A 25,485-nucleotide genomic window follows, 5' to 3' on the forward strand; every position below is an offset into this window, starting at 1 on the left:
TTGTTTAATTTTAAAATAACCCTGTTATATTTAATAATAATAATAAGTACACTACTTGAGATTATACACTACACCTTGCCCATGACTAAATCAGACCATAAACAGAAAAGCATATCAACAAACATAAGTGTAAAAGTGTTTACTTTCATATTTGCAGCTCTTTGTGGCTGAAATTCATGCCTTCTCTTAAAAAAAAAAAAAAAAAAAAAAAAAAAAAAAAAAAAAAAAAGACATTTCGTCCTATTAACACACATACAAAACAGAATAAAAGTTATAAACGTTGCCTTTACATCCAATCTTATTTATTGTCCAGGTGTTCTTTATAGAATGGGATGTGCTGGTTTCAATGCAGCCTGCCCTGATTTGTATAGTATCTAGTGGACCTCAGAAAATAGCTTGCATTTCTATGTATATGTGTGTGAGCTTGGGCAGGTGTTTCTGTTTGTGTGCGTGTGTATGTGGGGATACTAGTTCCGCTGTGGTTGTTGCAGAATTTCCCCGATTTGATCTTACCTACATTAGAGTTCCTGTACTCTGTGCTTGGTATTGCTGCTGGTAGTGGGAGCGACCTTTCCTACATGTGAGCTATAGGTCCAGGGGCAGATCAAGCCACTGTGGTGTTTTTGATTTCATGTTCTTATAAAAAAACTTATGCCATGCTCTTTGACAGACAGCATTCCACCAGTGCCAAAAAGAGCAAACCCACTGTACAAATGTGACCATCCTCATCAACAATCATCCGACAAATCATTCTCCGTGGTTATCTAGACTCATCTAGCCTTGACTGCGGATTTAACTTGCATGCAATCCAAAAGGCATCTATTGTCCATTACAAAAACAGTACGCTTCTACTATATTTACTACTACTACTACTACTACTACTACTACTACAACAAAACAAATAATAATAATAATAATAATAATAATAATAATAATAATAATCTAGTTACATACTGTACATGGTTACCCCACTAAATATTACCCTTTTAGCTCCAAAAAGAAATTATCAGCTAAAGATCTACTCAGTTATAAAAGTATGTGTCATTTTTACATACATTAACAGCTTCACTCCTACACATTTCCTTTTTGGTAGATCTGTAGACAAAAAATAAAACAAAATAAAAAAAAAATCTGCCTTCTGCAGACAACAGCATTGCTTACTATCACCAAGACAAACAGCTATTCAGTGCGTCCGTTTTTCTTGTTCTCTTCACATGGGCCAGCACCAAGTTGCCTTTTATTTCCATCACAGACGGAAGGATGATTTAAATATTTGTACAAATTAGTGTGCAGAAAAAAAAAGAGAAAAACCAAAAAGTAGAAAAAAGACAAGAAAAAACTTTTTTTTTTTCAGTTTTCCACAGGTGTTGGGCTCTGCAGAGGCTGGCTGACGATCACCTGCACTACATAGTCCTTGGAGATTTTCAGTTCCTCGAGTTTCATTTTATCTATCAGAGGCCGGCCAGAAAAGAACCACCGTTGGCTGCAGGGCTCCACCCCCTCCTCGGAGTGCAGCCGTCGCTTCATGTGGTGGACAGAGTCAGTGCTGCGAACGGGCAGTTTGAGGTCCTTGCCCGTGGACAGACGCAGGCGGAGCTGGCACTCATGCCCGGAGTTGGGGGGCGGGTCAGGGATGTCCAGGATCTCCAGGTCGCTCTTCTCTTCAATCATGTTGATGGGAAGAGCCAGGCAGTAGACTGGCAGCTGGTATCTGTTGCCCAGTTCATCATAGCATTCTGTAAGGGCACCTAATCAGACATAAAGCAAAAATAGAATTAGTTTACAGTAACCAGCTATTGAGTAGGGCTGGGTAATACTGCAATGAAATACAGCATTACTGATTATAAGCAAAAACTGATCAGGACAATCATCTTATCTTATGTTTTAACTCCCATTACTTAAAACTTTACATAGCTACTACAGAAATTATATATATATATATATATATATATATATATATATATATATATATATATATATATATATATATATATATATATATACACACACACACACACACACACACATATATATATATATATATATATATATATATATATATATATATATATATATATATATATATATATATATATATAATATATTATACTAAGTCTAAGTGATTCAGATTCCATTAGCTTTTAGCTTTTGATGACTGTCAGAAATATTGATCCTATTTTGGTACAAGAAATAAACTCTGAACTCACACAAAATAGGCTATATCTATCTATATATAAACATATATCATTTTAGTAGTTGCCAATTAGTTTTTTGTTATTTTCTCCCCAATTATTTTGTTTAGCTCAGCTCACCGCTACCACCCCTGAGGTGACTCGGGAGGGGAGAAGACGAACACACGCTGTCCTCTGAAGCGTATGTCGTTAGCTGCCTGCTTTTTTTACACACTGCAGACTCACCATGCAGCCACCTAGAGCTGCATCATGGGAGGACAACGCAGCCCAGGACAGCTTACAGGCAAGCCCGCAGGCGCCTGGCCTAAGCCTAAACCTCCCTCCCCCTGGGGCGGCGCTCTGCCAATTATGTGCCGCCCCCTGGGAGCTCCTGTCCCCGGTCGGCAAAGGAATAGCCTGGACTTGAACCAGCAACGTCTAGACTATAGGACGCATCCTGCACTCTACACAAGTGCTTTTACTGGATGTGCCACTCGGGGAGCACCCCACAAAAGAAATATTTTGCACATATTTTAACCATTTAACACATTCTAGAATTCTACATTGGTGGAAAGGAATACCATTCTTCTAATACAGTCAGCAACACCTATTCATCATTCTTTTTCATTTCATGTAGAAATAAAACAGCAGTTCACTTTAGGAATAAAAAAAAAAAACAATTGACTCACTTAAATTATGTATTTAAACTTTTAAATCAGAATGTAACTCCATTTTTTATCTTTTCATTTATAAACAAAAAAAAGTGTGACAGGTTGTCTCAAATCAGGACAGCCACATATTTCAGGGTATTTTCACTTTTCCCAAGCCGCTCACGACAAAGCGGTGCCAACTGTAATGTGAACTATAAAGGAGCATTTGTATGATTTTCAGTTATGTAGGAACAGATCTGCCACTAGGTGGAATCAAAGTAGGTTAAAACTAAACAAAACCAGCCTAATGAGAGCAACCAGGGAATTGTTGCTGTGGACTGGAGCAATACTGGAGTACTGCTTTGTAGTTATCCGTCAGTGTGTTACAGCAAGATTCAAGAACAGGAAGCTTGGTCAAGCTTGTTTACTGCTTAAAGGTAGCTCCACACAGCCATACATACAAAGGTATCATACAGATATGTTTTCAGATAAACAGATTTTATGGATTACTTATATGCATGATGCATTCTTATGTCTGTAAAACTAATAGAAAAACACTTGAGGATTACCTGCATTTTAGACACCTAACCTTTTTTATGAATGCTAGAACAATATATATGGCAGTGGTTAGAATTAAAATTATAGTGCACACGTTTTAGACAAAATTAATTGCTAAATATGCATCCCCCCCCCACCCCCATGCAGATTTTTGGTATGCCAGTGTTTTTGTATTCCAGCTCTTTATTTTCTTCTTTGTTCATTAGCCCAAACCTTTTTTTTTTTTTTTTTTTTTTTTTTTTTTTTTTTTGTTTGGCAGCTCGAGAGAAGCCAGACGGTCTGGTCTTGGCTCAAGCTTTTACAATTCGCCCACCTTAACTCCCACAACAACATGGCACATTCATCTATTGCCAACTGGTGTGAGAAGCGATTCATGTATTGGACAAAACAAAATGATAAAATTAGCTTTGGTTTTCGGGTTTCATTGCGTTCTGTGATACAGTATGCTCAGAGTAACCAGGCACCCACGATCATGCCCCTTTAAACATCAGATACATTTTTGCTTCTAAAAAATGATAGCATGATCATGACACATAAAGGTATCTAATGATTCAACACTCAGTATGATTTGGAGGTATTCCTAATAAAAGTGGCCACATCTTGTCCAAGGCTTCATCACAGATAATTAACCGAGTCAGCTGAGAGAATAGTTGTGAAATTTAAATTTGGGCAAAGCAGCAATTTCACACAATGTAATGCATCAGTACTAGCTTGACAATAACACAAGACTGGAACACATGTGCTTTAACCATTTCCATGAGAAAAGGGGTCCTTGTAGATCAGTACATTTAAACCATATATATTGCATCAGCAATTATGTGCACAGTAGGCTACTAATACCCAGGATATACAGCTGGATGTAAAGGAAATGTTTTAAGCAATTATTCAGATGGCTATTCCAATTCTATCCTCAGACACCTAGGAAGAGTATTATTTCCTGGGATTGTGTAAAGTACTGGGGTACTTTATCCTTCTCATTTGTGTGTTTTTATTATCTAATTTCCCCCACTAGTTATTCTGCCAAGCAAAATTCTGTCAGTACATTCTGTCAGCAAGTTTAAAAAACAGTAAATTCTAAAGGATCGCATTACACTTAGCATTTGGCAGCTTACAGCATTTGTTTAAAATGCTTGGATTGCCAACGGGGAAGCTTAAATCGCAGTATCTGGGGCAGTTGTAGTGATTTCACAACACTCTCTCAGGGATCGAAATTAGCACTGACCTGCCAGCCTACTCTTGGGCAGGGACACAGTACTGCATGTCACACAGCAATACGCTGTTCTGGCACATTCATTTTTTGGCCGCCTGATATGCACAGCACATACTCCGGTATTTTAAAAGGTGACTAAGAAATAAACAAGCCACCATTTACTTTACACTTAAAGCAGCATTTATAGGAATACCACCAGCAGAACTGGAAGAGTTGGTCAGGAAATTGTTGTAAGAAATGACAGAGGACAGACAGATAAAAGTTGCACTGGGTACTGCAAGCTGGTACAAGGTCAAGTTCGGCAAACATTTACAGTGATAATGTGTTGATGCATAAAATCTTGTTTACTTGTGTATTCCGTAGACCAGCTGCATTACGCGACGGGTCCACAAAAATAAATAAATGTGTGAAAACATAACAGAACTGCTCATGGCTTTCCACACATTAACTTTCTTGTTACCCACGCAAGACTGTCACTTTTCTGTCGATCCTATTCAATATCAGCACTTTTAAAACTGAAATTATTCTGCTTCAAGTGCAGCAGGTTGATCTGAAGGCATTTGCTTTAAAGTACTAAACTAAAAAAATTGGCTTTATTTTTTTTTAACATTTTATCTGAAATTACAATGTAGTAGATACTGGGCCAGTAGAAAGAGTATTCCCATTACATTTCTTGTCCAAAGAACAGGTAAGGGATGGTACCACCATGAAATAATTGCTAGACAAATAAAAGGTAGTAAAAATCTAATGGGAACAGTTACAGGGCAACAGTTACCAAGGTCCGTTAAGCAACGTTGCAAAGAAAAGCACAGCAATGGAGTAAAAAAAACATTACAGGAACGGTATAGCAAAAGCTTTTTGTGCTTTTTTCACTATGTAAAAGAAACAACCAGTGCCTAAAGTACATGATGCCTCCTGTGAATCTGAATATTCTGCTTGGTTGATCAAGAAGACTTTAGAAAGTTCTGTCCAACCCACCAGCAAAAAATGACTCGAGAGCATTAGTAATTGACACATAAGGAAACTTGTGCATGTCTGCCTAACTGGGAGCAGTGGTTTGAATCCTCTTGTTGCAGCAGGTGCTTCAGGCTCTTGCAGGACACTGCACACATGCTGCCTTGTCAAGTCAGGCAGGCAACCAACAAACCAACCAGCCAGTCACTTGGACAGCCTGTGATTGAGTAATTAGTCTGTCACCCTGCTGCCTACAACAGGGAGTCAGCCACTAGTGGGTCTGTAACCCTGTCACTCTGCATATCTACTCCACAGTCTTCTTGTCAATCACTCTGTAGGAGGGGTCAACTGGCCACAAAAGCTGCCACGCTCGAGTGGCATATACCTGGAATGCACAAATGCCCTGTTTATTTATTGTTATTTTCAATGGGGAAGTTATCATACAGACTCTCAATTCTGGCTTTAGTTCACTATTCTGGACTTCAAAAGACACACTGGGTAAACACTAGCAGGTATTCCAAAGACAGTCAGCATGCATTTATGTTCCTCTTTTTATATTTGCTTCTATACAAACTGTAACTGTATAGGAACACAGCAAATAAATAAAACAGAAGAAAATTAATAAAATACCAAACACACACGCCTGAATCCATGAAAACTATACTGAACCTTGGATTATCTGCCAACCACATGCTAGAAACTACTTTGAAAAATCCATAAAATAAATCAAGTGGAGAGGACTTAATTACTAAACAAAGCCAAAAATGAATCTCTGCGCTATAGATCTCAGGGTACATGCATCACACCACTGCTGACAAAAAATAGCTGTGCAGTGTGTCACCACCGCAGGATTTTCTCTCAGAAAAGTTGGCTGTAACCTCCACTTTCCCTGATGGATTTCAGCCCTTTATTATTCAGGGCTCCCACTCTCAAGACAAAAGCAGATAAGAACATGTTCAATGCAATGGCTTCCTTGCTGCAATCTAGAAAATCAATACGTTGGATGTTTCAGGGACAGGAGTCTGCTTTATAAGCCAGGCAGCCTCAGAGGAGCTGCCTCATATTGATCAAGTCTATACATTTTCCTCTTGTGCCAAGTGCTGATGTACTTGCTCATCTGGAGTGCTGAACCCCCTCCATTGAAGCCCTGCAAACGAGTCACTGGGACTAACTAACTTACACATTCTGTAATGAAATCTATTAAACAAAAGACTGTACAAAAAAAGAGAACAGATGCGATTAAAACAACTGCTGATCACAGAAGTGCAGTGTAGTCATTTCTGCCCAAATTGAGAAGAACTAAACCGTTGTTATCCATATAATCCCTTATTCATGTCTTAGCATTTTTTGTTTGAATTAAGACATGCATAACATCTAATTTTCAAGTGTCAGTTTAAGGCTTGCTTTCTTACTTTCTGTGCAGTACAGTACCCAACCAACTTCAGCTAATAAAACTTAGTGTTATTTAGCTCCACAGCCTATCCAAGGTACTGTAGCCACTGCCAAGAACCCTGGTATAAGGTAAAACAAAACACAGCTTTTGAATAACAATAGACATCCAACACCACTCTGTTCAGGATTTTAACCTCTTGGTACTGGATTTCTCGGTGCATGCTGTGTGCCTACAGTATTAATAATACACACCACACATACAGGAGCCGACATGAAAGGGAGTTAGTTAGCAAGGGCAAAGTAAATGCCAATGTGAAACTCTAAACCACTACCCTTAAGCACCATGTACAAATTTCTATCAATTAAAATTAAAACTCTTCCAAAAACAACCATTTAAGATGTTTTACTACCTTCTTAATGAGAATAATCAAAGTAGCACTGGACATGACTTTATATCATTGTGTTCTGGATGCGATGTGGCGATGTGCAGAAGTTGTAAAGATCTGCAAGTTAGGAACATACAGTTAAACTAATATTTTGGTGACGAACATGAGAGCACTGCTGAACTTCCATAAAAGCACCAATTCACACAGATTTGTGGCTGGTCCTGTCACAGCCAGTGACAGAGCTTTGGTTAATGGGAAGAAGGAATAGTGATTCTGTATCAGCTGGTGTGGGAATCACCAACAGTCCATTCATTTAATATTAAAATCAGCCAATGCAGTTTTTGATTAGAATGGGCCATTCTGTTGGGATGATATAACCTAAATGAAGGGGCATTTTCAACACAACTTCATAAGGGAGAGTTAACATCCATAGTTACTGAGCCATTTCATGTTTGGTAAACTGATATCAGAGTAATGGCAAACCAAAGACTTGCAGTGATTGGCCTATCCTAAAGATGAACTCTATACATTAAATAAATAAAACTAATAGTTTCTTTAAAGTTATTACAGTAGAAATGTTATTTTCATAGAATTATCTTAAACAAATAACATGATGGTGGAACACTTGTTCATTTCTGCATTTCCTAAAAATTTCCTAAAAATCGTTATCTATGCGTTAATTGTATGTTCACTACCACTATGTATATTTTAAATTACCTTGTTTGGTAAACCATTGCTTTTTAAATGAGGTAACGTATGGCAGCAATACTGTCTAACCCAGTTTTACTTCATGCAGTACGAGACAGGGCGAGTGCTAGACGATACACACTTATCATACATTATGCATTCCTCACTCTGAAAACTAGTTCAATATGCAGTATTTATCTGGACTCTAACTGCCTGTTTTCCTGTATTAATGTTACACACTAAAGGTTTTGGTTACTCTGTATTTATCTTTAATGGGCCTGGTTTAGGTTTGTCTTGTGATATGCCAAACAGACACTGCAGGAAAGATTATTCTGCAGTATGTCAGTTTTACTGCATTTTCAATTTGGACTGAAAACTACAAATATTCAACCGTAAAAACGCTCGGGAGATTAAATGTATCCATCAATATAACATGCTCAACTAATTAACGATTAAATAAAGAAAAATCTCACCCGGTGCCAATTACACAATTCCTTGCCTAAAAACCCAATAAAACACACGGTTCTAAATGCAAGTAAAACTGTAAGAGTGATGTTTGTATGTAAAGACAGACTTCAGGCATCACCTGCTGTTACCAAGATCATTATTTTCATTGTAAATAAAGTGTGCTAAATAACCAATTTTAATCACGACTGAAAAGGAGGTTCTCTAGATACTGCATGTGTAAAACTCTGAAGTGTAACAGCAAATGGAGGTGCCTCAACTATATCCCAGTCACTGGAGACAACCATGCCTAATAGAGGCAGACACCGTGTGAAATCCAGGATACTAAATGCAATACATTATATCGTTGAACCAGGACCACAAGTTGGTGTCCATTAATGTATCCATGTTTACTACACTGCAGTACAGTAGCTTCTCTTCTGTAATAAAGATGGATTTTTCAATCTGAACTTGCAAGTAGCACGCTGTCTTTTATTGATCCTAGTCAGTGACCAAAAAGCTTTTTCAATATCTATTTTAAGGTCTTGTGGTTATTTTATATTGATGTGGGAGTATGGGTTTCAGTCTGTATTGTTCAGTCAGGGTTTTAGTTGCTTTACAAATGCCGTTTCTTCCCTGAAGTACAGTAGATTGCAAAAAATCCAATCACTGGAAGACTTGGGATTTACTTACAGCATTTACAAACCAAGCTTTTGCAACACTTTGTTAGAGATGGGGTTACATCTTTTCAAAACTAGGCATGCTAGCACACGTACTGTACCTCATTGAATTTAGAAAATAACATGGGAGACCGGACAAAAACTGCCCCTTTATTGCAAGGAATAATATAATCAGTTTACAGTTGTTTTCATGAAACGGTAAAAAGAGCCCAGTTGTTTAGTGGTGTGGCTGCCTCAACTGTCAAAGGGAAAACAGGAAGCCTGCCCTTCAGACTTTAATCCACTTCCCCTTTGTAAACCTTATAAAGACACATTGTACATGGTTGTCTACCCCTGCAGAGGTCTGTCTGCATTACAAATTACAAAACAGTTACTGCATTACAGTTACAAAACAGATTTTGAAAATGCCCTATATAACTCACAATTGTAATTACAGAAAGATCTGCAAGAGCATTTATTTTTTTATTTTTTAAGATTTTCAGGTTAACAGAAATAACACACACATACACACCGATACACATTTTCCCCGTGGTTTACAACCCTTTTCTTCCTCAACATTCTCAGACAGTCAATTTAGCTACGAAGTTGAGTTTGTGCATGTAATAAATCAGGGACCGATATACAAATTAAATGGTGGCACATTTGCACAGGGAGCATTTTCCTTGTTGAATGAGCTAGTCAAGTCTTATTCAGTTAGATCTTGTCAATAGTGAAACACTTAATTAAAAAAATAACTAAATAACACATCAGACAGATGCTGTAAAAACAGTAGAAGTTGCAGGGTTGAACCGAGTTTACTGGATATAGTATAACCAGGGCTTGAACTTCTAGGTTTTTTCTAAGTAGTTAAGCTGTCTCTGCATCGTAATAAAAGAGAACACTATTAATTAAACACTGGGATTTTTTTTTTGCTGAAAATCAAGGCAATTTTAAATGCTATCAGTGTACACTCTGTGTATACTGGGTATTTTATGCTGAAAAAAAATCTGTCAGGACAGCTCTGTTAAACGAGTGAAAATAATTAAAAGCACAACAATAAACTAGGCAACTACAAAATAAAATGCAATAGGAAGGTAAAAACAAGTGACATTGTTTTGTAATTTACAACTTTTTCTGAGTTTAATTAAGAAACAGAAAGCTCAAAAGAAGTTTAAAAGGGATGTTGTGTGATCAAAAATGAAACCCGAAAACTTCAACCCCTACGTTTGATGCCTGCAAGGTCACAGCACTTTGACAAGTATAAAGTGACAAACATGTGTCTAAAGAAACAGCATTCTGGCTTTGAAGACAATGTGTAGCATCTCAATGTCCTACTCATAATCGTCTATTTTTAAATAACAAGAACATGATCCACACCCAGCACAATCTGGCGCAGTACAATCTAATTGCTCTAGATTAAGCATGACTCAGAATCACTACTGAATTTTTGAGGGTTTAATATTATGCGGTGCATTTTAAATCAGGTAGCTAAATTATAAAAAAAGATAAAAGAAAAAAAAAAAACACCCTGCTTGTTTTTAATAATAAAATAGAGAAGGAATGAAGCACATGTGAGACACAGCACCCGTGAAAGTGGTCCTGCATGCATTTGCACAAAACTACAGCATTAACCAACAAAGATGTTTTCTTTAAACCCTAAGGAGGTTGCATTTTCAAGAGCAAGTTACAGTCCCTCCCCTCCTTGGACAACAATATATGTTTGAAATGCTTGAAATAATGCGAGTGAGAAAAATAGTTTGCATTGAGTAAATCAACTAATCCAGTAGACTGCATCTGTGGTTGTGCCAGGATGTTAGGCGCACTGAGGACACGGACTCAAGATCATTGAGCAGGGGTGTCCAATCCTGGTCCTGGAGGGCCAGTGTCCCTCCTGGTTTTTATTCCAGCTGTAGCCTAAATCACTTAATTGGACCAATTAAGTGCATATTCGAAGCTTCATTGTCCCAATTAATTAATTTAATTTTTAACAGTTGAAACAAAAACCAGGAGGACTCCGGCCCTTTTGTTGAACTACATCATATTATTAAGCACTGTCATTGCCAAATGGTGAACCCCTATATAAAAGATAATGTACAGGGCAATACTGTCACATTATCCATATTTTATGCTTCCATATAAAAGGTTCACGGTATGATTGAATAATTGCCCTGCTGAATACTTGTTATTTCAACCCAACGGGACAACAGAAAGAAAAGTTAATTCAGCAACTTAGAACCCCATGTGACTGGAGCAAAACTGTCCTGCAGTAAAGTCAGTTAAAAATTCTATACATTGATCAAGTCTAGGCTTAGGACGTCTTTAAAATATGTCTGGTAGTTTACTGAAGTTTTAAATTAACAGGGTTGAGGGCTGTTGCACAAATGCAAACAGCATAGCGATCAGCCATAGGTCTTTTCAACGCCTTTTTTTTTTTTTCCTTGCAAGAGAAGACTTCCAATAATATACAATGCTGAAATTATGTTGTTTTTTTTGCCCAGAGGCTGAACACCAAGGTAATTACAATGTATTTTCCTGCAAACCAGACTCCTCTCAGAATAAACCTGGATGTGCATCACTGAAAAACAGGATCAGAAGGCACCTCATCTATGGGCTTCACCTCTGCGAAAACAAACAACCTACCGTGTGGTAAAGTTATATTCGCACCATCAATAATGGCCTGTGCCAGTTCTTGGTCATTGCTTTCAAAAGCATGGGCAGCAGCCTTGAGGGCATCCCAAATCTCTTTGCGTCCCTCAAAAGCAGGTGCAGTGTCCCAGAATTCATCCCGCTTGCTGCGAAGCTGTCCGTCTGTCATGGGGTAATCACTCTTCCATTTAGGCTTCTCTTTCTTAAGAGGCTGATTACGACCCAAAGCAACTAGAAAGAAAAAAAAAAAAAAAACACACAATGCCATAAGATAAATACACTATGCATGAAAGGTAAATCCATATGAAGCAACCACATGCCTTTGTAGTTTCCCAAACAGCAAGCATGTATACATTTTGAAACTGCAATGGCAAGCACTCTACATTTTGGCAAGATTACAAAGGTGGTTTGATATAAAACTACAACATGATTCAGCAAAAACTTTGCAACTGAAGTCTTAGCCCAGCACAAGAGCACTCTTAAATACTTTCAAAAAGACACCCATCCCCAATATACCACTCTTTTGTGGGTGACGAGGTATTGCCTCTAGAAATGGAAATGTTGCAACAAAGACTTTCACTACATTCCTACAGGGAATACACACCGTCTGTCTTCACCTGCTGAGGTTCTCTGCAACACTACAGATTTGTGCATTTGGTACATTACAGTGCATTTCTAACAACAAATATATATATAGAAAAGAAACATATATAGATTTCACAGCGAGAATATAATATGATTTACCATATGCAATTATATTATAACAGACCACCTTAAGTGACACAGTTTTGAATGCTTCGACCACTTACAAAAAGGAATGGTTCATTTGGCAACATCTTGCTACAATTATTCCAAACCTTTGTCTAAAACACATGTTCTAACAAAAGAAGAATGACGGAAATTGTTTCCTTCTGCCGGATGAAGGCAGCTCTTCTCTGAAGGGTGATTTTATTTTGCAGTCAGTCATTCTGTTGGAGATTTAAGACACGGAAAGGACTTAGAACTACTGTATGTTACATATTTGAGTGTATTTTACTTGCTTTGTTTTTCTACGGCTAAACATTTGGCTTTTTCTTTCATACCACTCATGTAGTACAGTTGTCTGTAACTGTACTCTGCATGGGCCACTGAGCAGATTATTCCTTCCAGTATACACAGAAACACATATAAAATATGCAAAAGTGTTATACCTACATGGATGTCGTATAAAATATCAAACTGAGGCAGAGTGAAATGACAATTACCACTACATTATACAGTACAGTCATCTTGTCACCAAAAGTTATAAACACTCCAGCAATACGGTCATTGACAAGTGAAACCCTGAATAACCCAACAAGTACAGTACAAATCGCCCTGTAAGGAGTAGGGATGTGAATTACTTGAGTAATATAAAAAGAAAACAAAACACCAGTACCCTCACAGATTTAAGAGTCGGTCTTTTAATGAAAAAAGCTGTCATATTGAGCATACTGTATGCCAATAACAGAGTGCTGCAGGTCTGAAAAATCAGAGCCATACTGCTTTCCCAGATGTTTCTCGATCTGCGCTCCACTGCTCCAAGCCTCCCGACTGCCGTACCAAAGAAAGGAAATGCTCCGAACGTCTTCATGCACTCGGAGAAGGGCTGTGTATCAGCAGTGTCTTCACAATACGATATCAGAAATTAAGTGTGAAACAAACAAAATTACTCAATTATTGCCCCAGTGCAAGTGTTTGGAATAAAATGGGTCCAGGGATAAAAAACAAACAAACAAACATTCACACAACCTGCTGCGTTTTTGTTTTCAGATTCATCTTTAAAATAAAATTATTTAAAACAAAATTACACAAAACAGTAAATCATAACAAAAAAAACAAGAACAATCCACTGAATTTGGAAAGTATTTATTATTTTTTTTATCAGTTTTGCAAAAGTAACTTAAATGGAGATTCATTTTAAAATAAATAGGTGAACGCTACCCTCTCTGCCTTGAAAAGGTTTCGTTTTACATTCCAGTATAATTCAGGTATGGCTATTTCAATAAAATAAATACCATGGCTCCAAGGGAATTAATTCATTTTCCACAGTATTGTAGGTATGCAAAACTAAATTAAATAAAATCTAGTAAGGCCACACTGCTGATTTTAAACATGCCAGCATACAGGTCAAAAGATTGTTGTCTTCCATCATTAAATTAACTGTGAACATTAACAATACCCTGCTTCGCTTAGCTCTCCAGTTTGAGTTGTCAAAAAAAATCCTTCACATACAGTCGATACAGTACCGGGGTCACTGTATTGATAAATCAAGAAAAATATCACGGTCAACCCTAACTCTGAGAAAATAAATCAACCACACCTTTCACACCTTTTAACCAATGTCTAAGGAAAAACAAACTATATTTAACTTTGCATTATAACAAATATACACTTGCTTTAAGTTACACTGTAAAATAAATGCACATACCATTTATTAAGCCAAAACAATGTGTTATTTATTAAACAACCAGTTTTATTAATTACCACACAAGTGATTAGGATTGATCATTCTTTCACTATAACTGGGTGTTGGAGCGTTCGGTGCAGACACCCTTACATTTACAGCCATCTTAACATCTTCAAAACGTTTGCCAGGAGAGCGCGAAAGGAAATAGCTTACATTTTTGACAACTGCAGTGGAGATGAAAAAAAAAAAAGTCTTTCACGAGGCACCAGCTAATTGTTTTATGTATCCACAAAGATTAAACCACTTACACAATGGAACACATGATTAAAGCTTGCTCTTTTGGATGGTTTAGTACTGCTTTGAAGTCCTACAGTGTGACTGAATAGATCTGGGGGAAAAAAAAAACACAATATAAAAATAGCCACTTGCCAAACACCAGCCTGGTGCCAGCCATCGATCCGACCGCAAATCGGGTCTGTGTATTTAGGGCAATCCAAGAATAATGTGCTGTACAGTACAACAGTATGTCCAGTCCTTGTATGACTTCACCACTGGAGAGGAGTAAAAAAAACAAAAACAAAAACAAACCCTGGCAGCGTCCTCCCTCTGAATGTGCAGACGACTGGAAAAGGGTTTAGGACAAACGTTTTTAAAAATGAAAAAAAAAGAAAAAGAAAAAGAAAAAAAAATTGCTGGCACTTTGCATTTGAGAATTGCCCTATTATTTTTTTATCTGAATCCCTGATTATTTACTTCAGCAAAAACATCTGAGACTTTTTCCTTGCTGGCATAGGAAACCGTGATAATATCAAGCTAAGTTATAAAATTAGTTGGTCCTGATGAAAAACAACAAACTGCTGGAGATAGGTCTATCCATGTGGGTCAATTGCACCTGGACATCAGTCACCCTATAGCTGTCAGGAAGTCGTGGAGACATATAAATTGAATTTGTTTTGCATGCAGAACCACCAGCATTCCTACATTTTCACAGCTTTCATTTTCAGGAGTCTCTTTTCTGTTTCATTTTTGTTGTTGTTAGGACATTTGTATGTTAAATGTTAACTGAACAGTGTTTGTTTTGCTTTAAGGCAAGTGAAGTATTGTTTTATTCAAAACATTCAGCTTTTCCATAAAATAACTTGTGCTAAATTGTTTTTTACATTAGTGAATTTACCAAAAAGCAAATACCTGAAAAACTGTTATATTTCCAGCAGAAATATCATAAATCAATTTTCAATGCATGAAATACACAACTACTGTACAGTGCAATAAGCCATCACTGACTTATTCATGTGTTCTTTTATGTATCAACATAAACATTTTAAGAAATGTTTTGGACCTACCTACCCTATTTTCCACACTGTTACTGTCCCAAATATAGGTTTAAAATGTTGCTTTGAAAGCAATGTCACATTCACGGGAGCCGATTAAATAGACATTGTACCAAACTGTGTACAGCATCCTTAAAACATCTCCATCAACAAACGTGTCCAGAATCATCATTAACAATTACCATTAAGTGACAAACAGAAAAAAGAAGCATACATCAAACCTGATATAAATCCAGCTTCAGAGAGACAGTAAGAAGCAATACACAAATTGTCTACCACTTAAAGTAAACTGATTTAGATTGTTTGCCATTTCCTGTCACATTGATGAATCCCTTTGCCCTACACTTGAAATAAAAGCCATGGACCTTATGAAGGAACAGGAGTACTGTCAGTCTGCATCTTTCAGCTATTTCACACTTAGCCCTGCCATTCACTCACTGTTTAGACTGCATCAGCTGGTATGCATGCATGTACAATAAATCCGTTTTCAACATCTTGTTTTGTACGAAAAGTCAATCTGATGTGAACCACTGTAGCGAAGTTTAAATTATTGTTTACTTTTCAGTTAAAGAAAAGTTTGAAAGATTAGTAGTCCTAATGCTTTCAGTAATACCACCACTGTGGCTGCAGTATGTGCAATGAATCAGTAACTACACTAATTAATGCCATATTATTTGACCCTGTGTTGTTATTTCGGACACCGTACTCAATGACTGGGCTGTTTTATCAAACATTATTTAATCTTGGAGTCAAATCACTGCTTACAGAGCAACATTCTTGTTTTTTGCTTCCTCACGTAAGGGAAATAAATTGTGTGTACATTCGTCATGCCTGGTATCTCATTTGCACGAATACAACACTGTTCAACAATTGTCGGTAGTCTTCAACTATTGTTGTACCAGCTAATCTAATGTTTACAAGGTTTAACGACTGTAGTTATGATAAAAAAAACTTAAAAGGACACTGTACAGTGCTGCAGCATTGTAGTATCCACTTACAATTATTTGCACTTAGCAGATACGTGCAAGTACTTTACATGTATTTTGACATTTATCTCGTTATTACCTGCAGCACTTTAACATCCTGATAAGATATTGTCAATAATTCTGTCTATGTTTTTTTCTTGTTTAGATTCTCACTGTTGTCTAAACAAATCAACAAGAAGCTTAAATAGTTTAATAAAGCTTAACTCAAGTTGCCTTCAATTTGACTTTGTTTGGTATTCCCTCAGAAACCACTGTGATATAAATCTACAGTGTACATAGTATCGACTGGTTCTCTACGGCATGCAAAAAACTGGCTCCAAAACTTACTTTGTGAACAGTACAGTAGTGGTCAGATATAATCTTTGTTTCTGTGCCTCTCTGCGTCAGGAATAATCATTTTCTGAAAATGAACACTTTGGGAAATTAGTACCCTCCCAACATAATGAATCCATACTAAGGCACCTCAGATTGTACTGCTGTGGTTGTACTAGGTCTTAATGGTTGGAGCTTTAGTGGTGTAATGCTCATACCACAGCACATGGATCATTTTTTTCTGACATACTGTAGCTTTATTTTCACTGAGAGGAGACCCATTCTGTCACAACAGCTGGTAGGTTTCTAAGCAGAATAAGCACAAGCAGTATCGAGACTGACTTTAATGTTGATGATGATGTCAGTTCCTGTAGAATACCCAGATTTTATTTTTTTTTTTTTTTTTGCAATTCGATTTTTCTCTTATGTAAATATAAACAAAATAATAATTTTTATAACATGAACAGATGGGGAAAATCTGCCTTTATATTTCGGATTCTCAAATATCAGAAGCCTCACATTTTTATTATTATTAGAATTTAGTAATTCTGATCATTGGTTAAGGACACATGCTCAAAAAACAATAGTTTAATCAGTACTCCTGATTTAGATTTTTGTTCTCCGGTAGAAGCAGTGGAAATGGAAGAATTTTCATCTGCAAATTCGTACGATGCATTCAACAGTTGGACAAGCACAGCCATGCTTGGTACTTCAGTTATACTGTGGCAGCTGGCACCACAGCAAAACCAAACCAGCAGAACCAAACCAGCAGAACGTACATCCACATGACACACTGCAGGCTACTGCGTCCGATTCAAAAATTAAAATAAAACACAGGGAAAAGTAAAACCGGGGTTACCAAGTAAGACATAATACTATATTGTATGCATAATACTCAAAGTCAATGCTAACCCTATAACTCGGGCCCAACAGTGCTCCTCTGTTCTATTTCTTTATTTCTTAGAACATCTGAAATGCCTTTAATTCAGCGAAGATTGCAGCAAGCAGCACAGCTGTAAGTTGAATCTGTGGAGTTTTTTTTGTTTTTTGTTTGGCATGTGGTAGCATTGTGATTTCAAGGTGTCCTAATACAAGACATCAGTTGTTTACTCTAATATGAATTACATTTGCCTGCATCCTTGTATACATTCTTGCCTTGGTATCGTCTGCTAGCATGTACTTATTTTCATAGCCAGCTACACATTCCTTCCCGTCTCTAGACTTGCAAAGGGATTTTAATTTTTTTTTTTTTTTATCATAGTTCTTTTGAAAATCATCACATCACCAAAAACAAAAAAAAAAACATGGTCAATTATTTAACAGAGTGGGAGAACTTCACTTGGAAGAGCCAGCAATATAAACCTCTACTGGTTTTGAATAGCAGTTCAATAATTGTTTTAATTGCTGTAGCAGAACCACAAAAATATACTATATTATACCACTGAACAATTGCAGCTAGACTGAGATACAATTTCAAATTACTCTAATACTTCTACTTAAATGTTATAATCTCACTGAAATAGTCCAAACCAAAACTACAGTAGCAAGAATCAGCCCTATATAAGTATTGTTCTCCTCCTTATATTTTCATAAAACACATGAACAACAAACTGAACTGAAACTTGTGTTAATACATAACCACCACAATAGTAGACATCAGGGTTCATAAACAATACTTTCTTATGTAACATTCTTATGTTATGTTATGTTAACATAAGCATAATCTGTAGGGCAGTTTTCCAAATGAATGTTGATCAGACACCCATTACTCCATCTTACTGCCACTAATCAGATATTTAAACTGTGCCCTTGAGAATTAGAGTACTCAACATGCCGAGAAATCTGGTCAGAGTGTACATTATTACAGGAGGAAGCTCGGTCACCTGTGTATTAACACAAGGCTTGGGTGAAATCTGTACGAGAGAGCATATGTTAATGTCACCTGAAATAAGGACACACTGCTGACTGCTGGGTCTGACAGGATCGCTAGTGTTGTCTTTCAGGTGCCAACGACCAGTCGTTGACCCATTATGGGCACTGTAAACAGCCATCGCCACCCTGCAATACTCGATGCATGCAGCAATTGGAGGATTGCTTAAACGGTTTGGTTTTTTTCTGCGAATTACTAACACACAACAAAGCAACTGAATTAGTGTACATTATTCACCTTATTCAACCAATAATAAAAAAAGGGAAAGGAAACACAGCTGTGCTAGACATCTACTGTTACAGAATCTTTCCACTGTACAGTATACTGTACAGTAACTAGAATATCAGATCCCAATAACAAGAACAAAACAAACCAAAAGATCAAGAGATCTAGCTGTAAAACTCAGAATCTGGAGCCTATTGGAAAACCAAAGATATTTTTGCTTATATCTTGGATAAATTAGTAAATATAAACCTAATATTTCAATTCCTCTTTGCTCTAGGCCTAAAGTATATATTGTATCACCAGTAAACACACTTTATTTACAGCAGAGGAACAGTAATGTACAGTAAATGACATTAAAAAATAAAAAAATTAGGTCCACGTGGGAATAAAATAAAAACATGTTTATAAATATTATTTCTGTCTCTAAACCTTCTTTTAGATATGTCTTTTCATGTCTTTAATCTAAAAAGCTCCCTGAACGCTGATGTGACAAGCAATGGCCTGATAACTCTCTGAACATGAATGGCAGAACCATCCTTCAGGACCAGAAATGTCCTGAGATAGAAAGAGAGAAAAAAAAAATCCTTGTTGCACCCCAAAGGACTTGCACAGCCTCTTTGGACAAGCATAGAGCAAACAAAGAAAGGTACAAAAAGAATATGCAAGACTCTACTGAACATCTGTTAATTTCTTATTCATATTTACAGTTTACATTACAACTTGACTGCTAAATCTATATGTACAATACACTGCCACTCTCACCATTAAAAAAAAAAATCTATTAAAATTTGCACATTTAATGCTGGGTCTGTACAAGTACTATATAAAGTGATTTAGGGATACATTCTTTAAAACAAACCCAAAGTTACATATATTATCTAATGAAATGTACAGTATGTTTATTATGTGCAGTAGTAAGACCCAGTAATGAACCCAGCAGAAGACACTGCCAGTGACTTGGTAAATCATAATAGACAATGAAGTCAGAAACAGCCTGACATTGTTCCTATCATGTGAAATACAATAGGAGCTTTACCCAGCTGACACTACAGCATATACAGTGAAGTTAGCTTTTCAGAAATGTGCAGATTTGTGAAGGAACTACATTATCCTTCCCAGCCTCCCCCTCCTTCATCCCACAGCTCTCCATGTGACAATCACCCAATATCAACCCACACAACACCGGCCACCCTGTGCTGGTGATGTGAAAAGCAGCTTTACACACAAGGCTGTATTTTAATACCAGGTTTTTAAATACATTTCTTTAGTTCAAGCCTGCACAAGATTATTATCCAATCACTAGTGTCTAGGGCATTTAAAGAGAAGGTCAACCCAAATGTAACATTATGCATCCCTAAAGACAATACTATTACATGTGGAAAGCTTACTGGCTCACCCCAGGTGAAAGAACAATTATATTAGTTATTAATGCCTGGGCAGGGACACAAACTCCACTTGTACAAACCGACCTGTAACCCCCATGCCCCAAGAAGAAAGCAAGCATGTCCATTTATCCAGCAGTAACCAAACACTTAATACGTTTACTATCAACATTTCTGTGGCAATTGCTGAATGCTACTGTACATAACGGTGTTACAAATCATTCCTGTTCATGTTTTAGTTTACGATGAACCCTGAGCATCACAGTTACAATGAACAGTGTATTTATTGCAAACCTAAAGCAGTATTGCCTAAAGTTACAATGTATGGGTACAACTGTCTGAAGTGAAGAATTTGCTGTATAGTTTCTGTTTAAGGAAAATCTGCTTGCTGAACATGGATACACATTAACAACAATGTGAATCGGGTATGTGAATGAAGAAAGAATCAAAAAAGATAAATGTGCATCACAGCTGGTTATGCTCCATGGGGTAAAACATTTCTTTTAACAGATTGTTAAGTTATGCTAGCTTTCACAAACAACTCAAAGTATTCATGACATGACGGTAAGGCATGCTTTTAATTAAAAATCACTTGTTTGAATGGAATTATCCAAATAACTCCATTCGAATGCCAAATATGGTGCTAGATAAATATGCATACTACAGAGAAAACAGTTAAAAAAAAGTGATCCTCACAAAAATGTAAAAAGCTTTATAATGAAACGCCCACTTGTCTATATTTTTTTCAAAATCCTAACCTATAGACAATGTTATGGCAAACACAAATCTAAAATCTGTCATTTTCACACTGAAATCCACCTCTTTAAAATAACTACAAGAGCTAGCACATTCTTCACTTGTTTTTATTATTTTAAAAATGACAGAAAATGTTCTGCTGCTCAAGTACAAATCCTGTTTGATTGTCATTCTCAAGCACGACCTGGGTTTTCTGGACTTGAGACACTGACTATCCAGTGACCTGGTTTTATAAAAACCCTGGCAAGAAAATATTAGAGTAGGAAGTCTATTTGCTATTTAGCACTGGTCAGGAACTCCATCCCACATCCCTAAGAAATGGATACAATACACCCTTACAAAAAAAAAAAAGTGTACAACCCTGCAGCAACGCTATTTATATTTCAATGAATTAGTTAAACCACAGCTGGCCAATGTATTGTGCAAGGGGCAAGGGACAGTGTGATACAGTAACTCAAAATGAGTAACAGTACAGCAGCCCACCACTATTATCTGTAAACCACACTGGAAATGACTGTGTATGGAAGATAGGACTAGCTTTTACACCTTTGTTTTGCCTTATCCTTTAAAATTCATTTACATAATTGCTATTCATGTTTCTCCATTAGAAAATGCATCCCGTATTTACACTGAAAAAACAGTTCCTATTTAACTGGGGGGATAGAACAAAAAAAAATCCTCAAAACCAACCTTTGTTATTCATAGTGTACCTAATGTAAATCGTTCATAAAGGTTTCATCTGGTTAGGAAACAGCATATGTCACATACAGCTGTTATCCCAGACTCTGCTCAATAACCGACCACACTGCCAGTTCAGGTTTGCACTGCTAGTTTAAACACTCAGCTGGTTTAAGTGGAATTTGTAGGTTTCGGAACGAGTACGTTTTAACCTAAAACAAAACCAAAAAAAAAGTTTAGAAATGGGATAGTAACAGTATCAGACTCTTACTCTTAAATACTTGCTGCAGCCAAGATATTCTAAGAATTTTTAAAATGATATGCTATGAATGCTTCTAAAGTTAAAAGAAACAAAGGCTTCCTTTGGCACTTGGAATCCAACCTCTCTCCAGACAAAGCACTCCTATTCCTGTCATAATTTCCACAAGAGCATTCATAATAATAACATTTCGCAGTCAAGCCAGACAGAAAGTTACAGGGCAAGTTCTGTGGAGATGAATTCCATATTTCTCATGTGCCAAAATTGATGGTGGGATTAACGCATTAGAATGAAAACAACAGAGATAATTTAATTCATTAAAAAAAAAATAAATAAATAATAATAATATTACTGAAGATGGCCTTTATACGTGGTAATCGTATCATTTTAATAAAAGACTATTTATCATAGTAACTGCCACATTTAATATTGCATAACAATTTATAATGTGTGGCAGTAAACGTAGGATGGCAACTCAAATCACATTGTAGCACACGACTTTCCAGTGATGAATTTTCAGTTAACACATTATAAAGTACAATGTAAAGTGGGCAAACTGTCTTTTCACATTTTAAGCTAATCCATTACTGAACATGTTAACTGCTGTAGTAAGATAAAACTAAACAATCAGGACAGTGAGGTTGACCTGTGTGCTTACTGAAAGAGAGCATGAAAGAACGTCATATTTTAAAATCCGATACAGTCGACTCTCGCTAATACACACTGGTTGTGACTGGACCCTGCTTTGTACTGGGCGGAGTCAGACAATATTTTTTGTAAGTCATTTCTGCAGTTTAGGTCACCTCACTACAAAAAATAAATAAATACATCATTGCACTGGAGAAGGTACAGAGAAGGACAACTAGGCTGATCAAAGGACTTCATGACATGAGCCAAGAGGAAAGGTTAAAAGAAGATCTCTTTAGCCTAGAAAAAAAAAAGGAAAAGAGGGGACTTGATTGAAGTCTATAATCAGACATGGTATAGATAAAATTAACCCAAGACACTACTTCATATTTAGCACAGTGAGTGGAACAAGAGAGCATAAAGGCAAGCTGAGTACACGTTTAGAACAGAAAGCAGAAAGCCTTCTTTACACAGAGAGTTATAAATACATGGAATAGGCTACCAGGTGATGCAAAACACTGGGAACATTTAAAAAAAGATTTAAATTAGATCTCCCTAGTATGGGAGAATGGGATGAGTCTTGATGGGCCAAATGGCCTTTTCTCATTCGCAAACTTTTCTTAAGTTGTTTTGCATAACTAATATCATCTTAGACAGTGTACAGTAATATTACATTTCACCGCTGAAACCATTCGGTTGCCACAGCTGCTTTCATCATTCATTGCTCTATGATGATGTGTTTCTGATTATAAACTTGTTTAGATTAGTAAGAGTTTACAGTACCTTTCAAACCTCACAGTACTACTGCATCAATAAAGGCACATCACTAACTGTTTGTTTACTGGATAAAAAATAAAACATTTTTCTACATTTTATTCAGCAAGATTTATTTACTTCTTATACCTTCTCAGGGCCTGATTAAACGATCCTGCTGTTGAGATCATTACAATATAACCCATCAAGTTAGTAGTAGCAATGGTCCAAATCAAGTAAGGCTGGGGTCAATTCCAATTCCATTTCCAGTGTCTTTTTAAAATCAATTCCCATTTTCAATTCCAAGTCCTTCAAAAAAAACATGGTTTTAAGACAATGGATGTAACCTGCAAACTGACAAAGCTGCCCTATTTCTCTAATGACAGCTAACTGATTGCACCCCTCTGTGTATCTGACAAGTTGCAAGGTTTACCTGCATTGCTAATTTGCAACAGTATGTCTTTATCTTCATGCAGTGTCACCGCTTTATTTTCTGTTTTAAAAAGCCTTGATATCCTGCACAGGGTGACCACAGTTTGTTTTGAGGTGTCCAATGCTGGTTCTTTTTAAACAGAATGAACCAGACTGCCACAAATGTACATGGTTCACTTAACCAGCAAGCTGTTGTCTTTGGCTGTGCCAAGCTGTCATTTTTTTCAGATGTTCTGGGGCATTTTCAGTAATTACCTCAATTTGCTAAGTCAGAAAAGCTGTTACAAATATTTAACACAACACAATCTAACACAACCCTCTCACTGGCATATGCTGCATTGGGAAACTAAAGGGCCAAGGTTACTGAACTTTGGCACTAGTGTATAGTTCGGACCATCTTCTAAAGATGGAAAAAAGTTTAAAAAAAAAAAAAAAAAAAAAAAAAAAAAAAAAAAAAAACTGAAATACATAAATTGTTTGATTCAGTCATCAACAAAGCTAAATGATACCACCACTCTTTCTAAAATAAAACAAACAACTGAGGATAGCTCTTTGTTTTGATTCTCAAGCCCCTCCCGCACCGCTTCGAGGACAATAGCAACACTAAATAAATGAATACCATCTTAGCAACAGTGAAACCAATACGTGCCCAATAAATAAATAAATAAATAACAAAAAAAAAAAAAAAAACACACACACAACGATCATGGCTTGTTAGTGTTGTCATGAATTATAAGAGCAATACAATAATACAAATAATAATATAATATATATAATAATATATAATATAATAATAATATATAATAATAATAATATTAATTGACGACTAACTTCGTCTCTTCACCCTTCCCGGGTATTGTATTCAACAATGTTCACTGTTACTTTTTTTTCAATTGCTGTACGTGCCTTTGGTTTCACCATATTTGGTTTATAAAAAAGTAACGGTTCTACATAGATGTATCTCCTAGATAGAATCTATCTTATTGCGAAGTTGGTCGTACTGCGAGCCACTAAAGTCTTATAAGTATCATTGTAACACACACACACACACACATATATATATTATATATCTATATATATAGATTATATATATCTATATATATCATATATGATAATAGATCTAAATCTCTCCGTTGTTGTTGTCATGTAACTGGATATTCCCTCTTCCTGTAATATGTTGCTCTGCAAAGCCAGTTAAGTGACCCAGATAAACAGAAGGTGTAAACTCATATATAAACCACAGCGAACACGATTTAATAACTAAATACGACGAGGGGTGCAATGGCTTTCATGTTTTATTTAATTTGCGAAGTGCACAAATTGAGATAATGCTCTTTGCACAGGCCCTGCTACATGACGGTGATTTCTTACTCTCACATACTGACTGTAATTGTAAAGGCAAAAGAAAATGTTGACACGGCACCGACCTAAAATAACAAAAACGGCACAGATTATTATTATTATTATTATTATACTTACCTCCAGTTCCGTCTGAATTTTCGTTTAAACTGCCCGAAGAGTCATGGTGAGAGCCCACACACCCTCCCATGGGTTTACTAACGGTGCAGCCCCGAGGTCTTCGTTTATTCCCCCAGCCCCAGCACTGAACTCTCTTGTTTCACAGACAAG

General features: G+C 36.6%; 1 protein-coding gene across 1 annotated transcript; it reads right to left on the bottom strand.

Annotated features, from left to right (window-relative positions):
* Window positions 1-208: 208 nt before the first annotated feature.
* On the bottom strand, window positions 209-25,485 carry LOC121324694 (ubiquitin domain-containing protein 2-like). Its single transcript, XM_041266813.1, has 3 exons — window positions 25,336-25,485; window positions 11,752-11,988; window positions 209-1,748 (listed from the first exon to the last, which is right to left on the bottom strand). The coding sequence occupies exons 1-3, from the start codon at window positions 25,403-25,405 to the stop codon at window positions 1,351-1,353; spliced, it is 705 nt and encodes a 234-aa protein (XP_041122747.1). The 5' UTR covers window positions 25,406-25,485; the 3' UTR covers window positions 209-1,350.

Source organism: Polyodon spathula, chromosome 12 (assembly GCF_017654505.1).
Source record: "Polyodon spathula isolate WHYD16114869_AA chromosome 12, ASM1765450v1, whole genome shotgun sequence".
Classification (NCBI taxonomy): Eukaryota; Metazoa; Chordata; class Actinopteri; order Acipenseriformes; family Polyodontidae; genus Polyodon; species Polyodon spathula.

Excerpts from the sequence above, each read along its gene's own strand:
- LOC121324694 (XM_041266813.1), bottom strand. The coding sequence starts at position 25,405 with ATGGGAGGGTGTGTGGGCTCTCACCATGACTCTTCGGGCAGTTTAAAC. Across the intron at positions 11,989-25,335 it reads AAATTCAGACGGAACTGGAG|TTGCTTTGGGTCGTAATCAG; the intron begins GTAAGTATAATA and ends TTTTCTTTCTAG. Across the intron at positions 1,749-11,751 it reads GAATATAACTTTACCACACG|GTGCCCTTACAGAATGCTAT; the intron begins GTAGGTTGTTTG and ends ATGTCTGATTAG.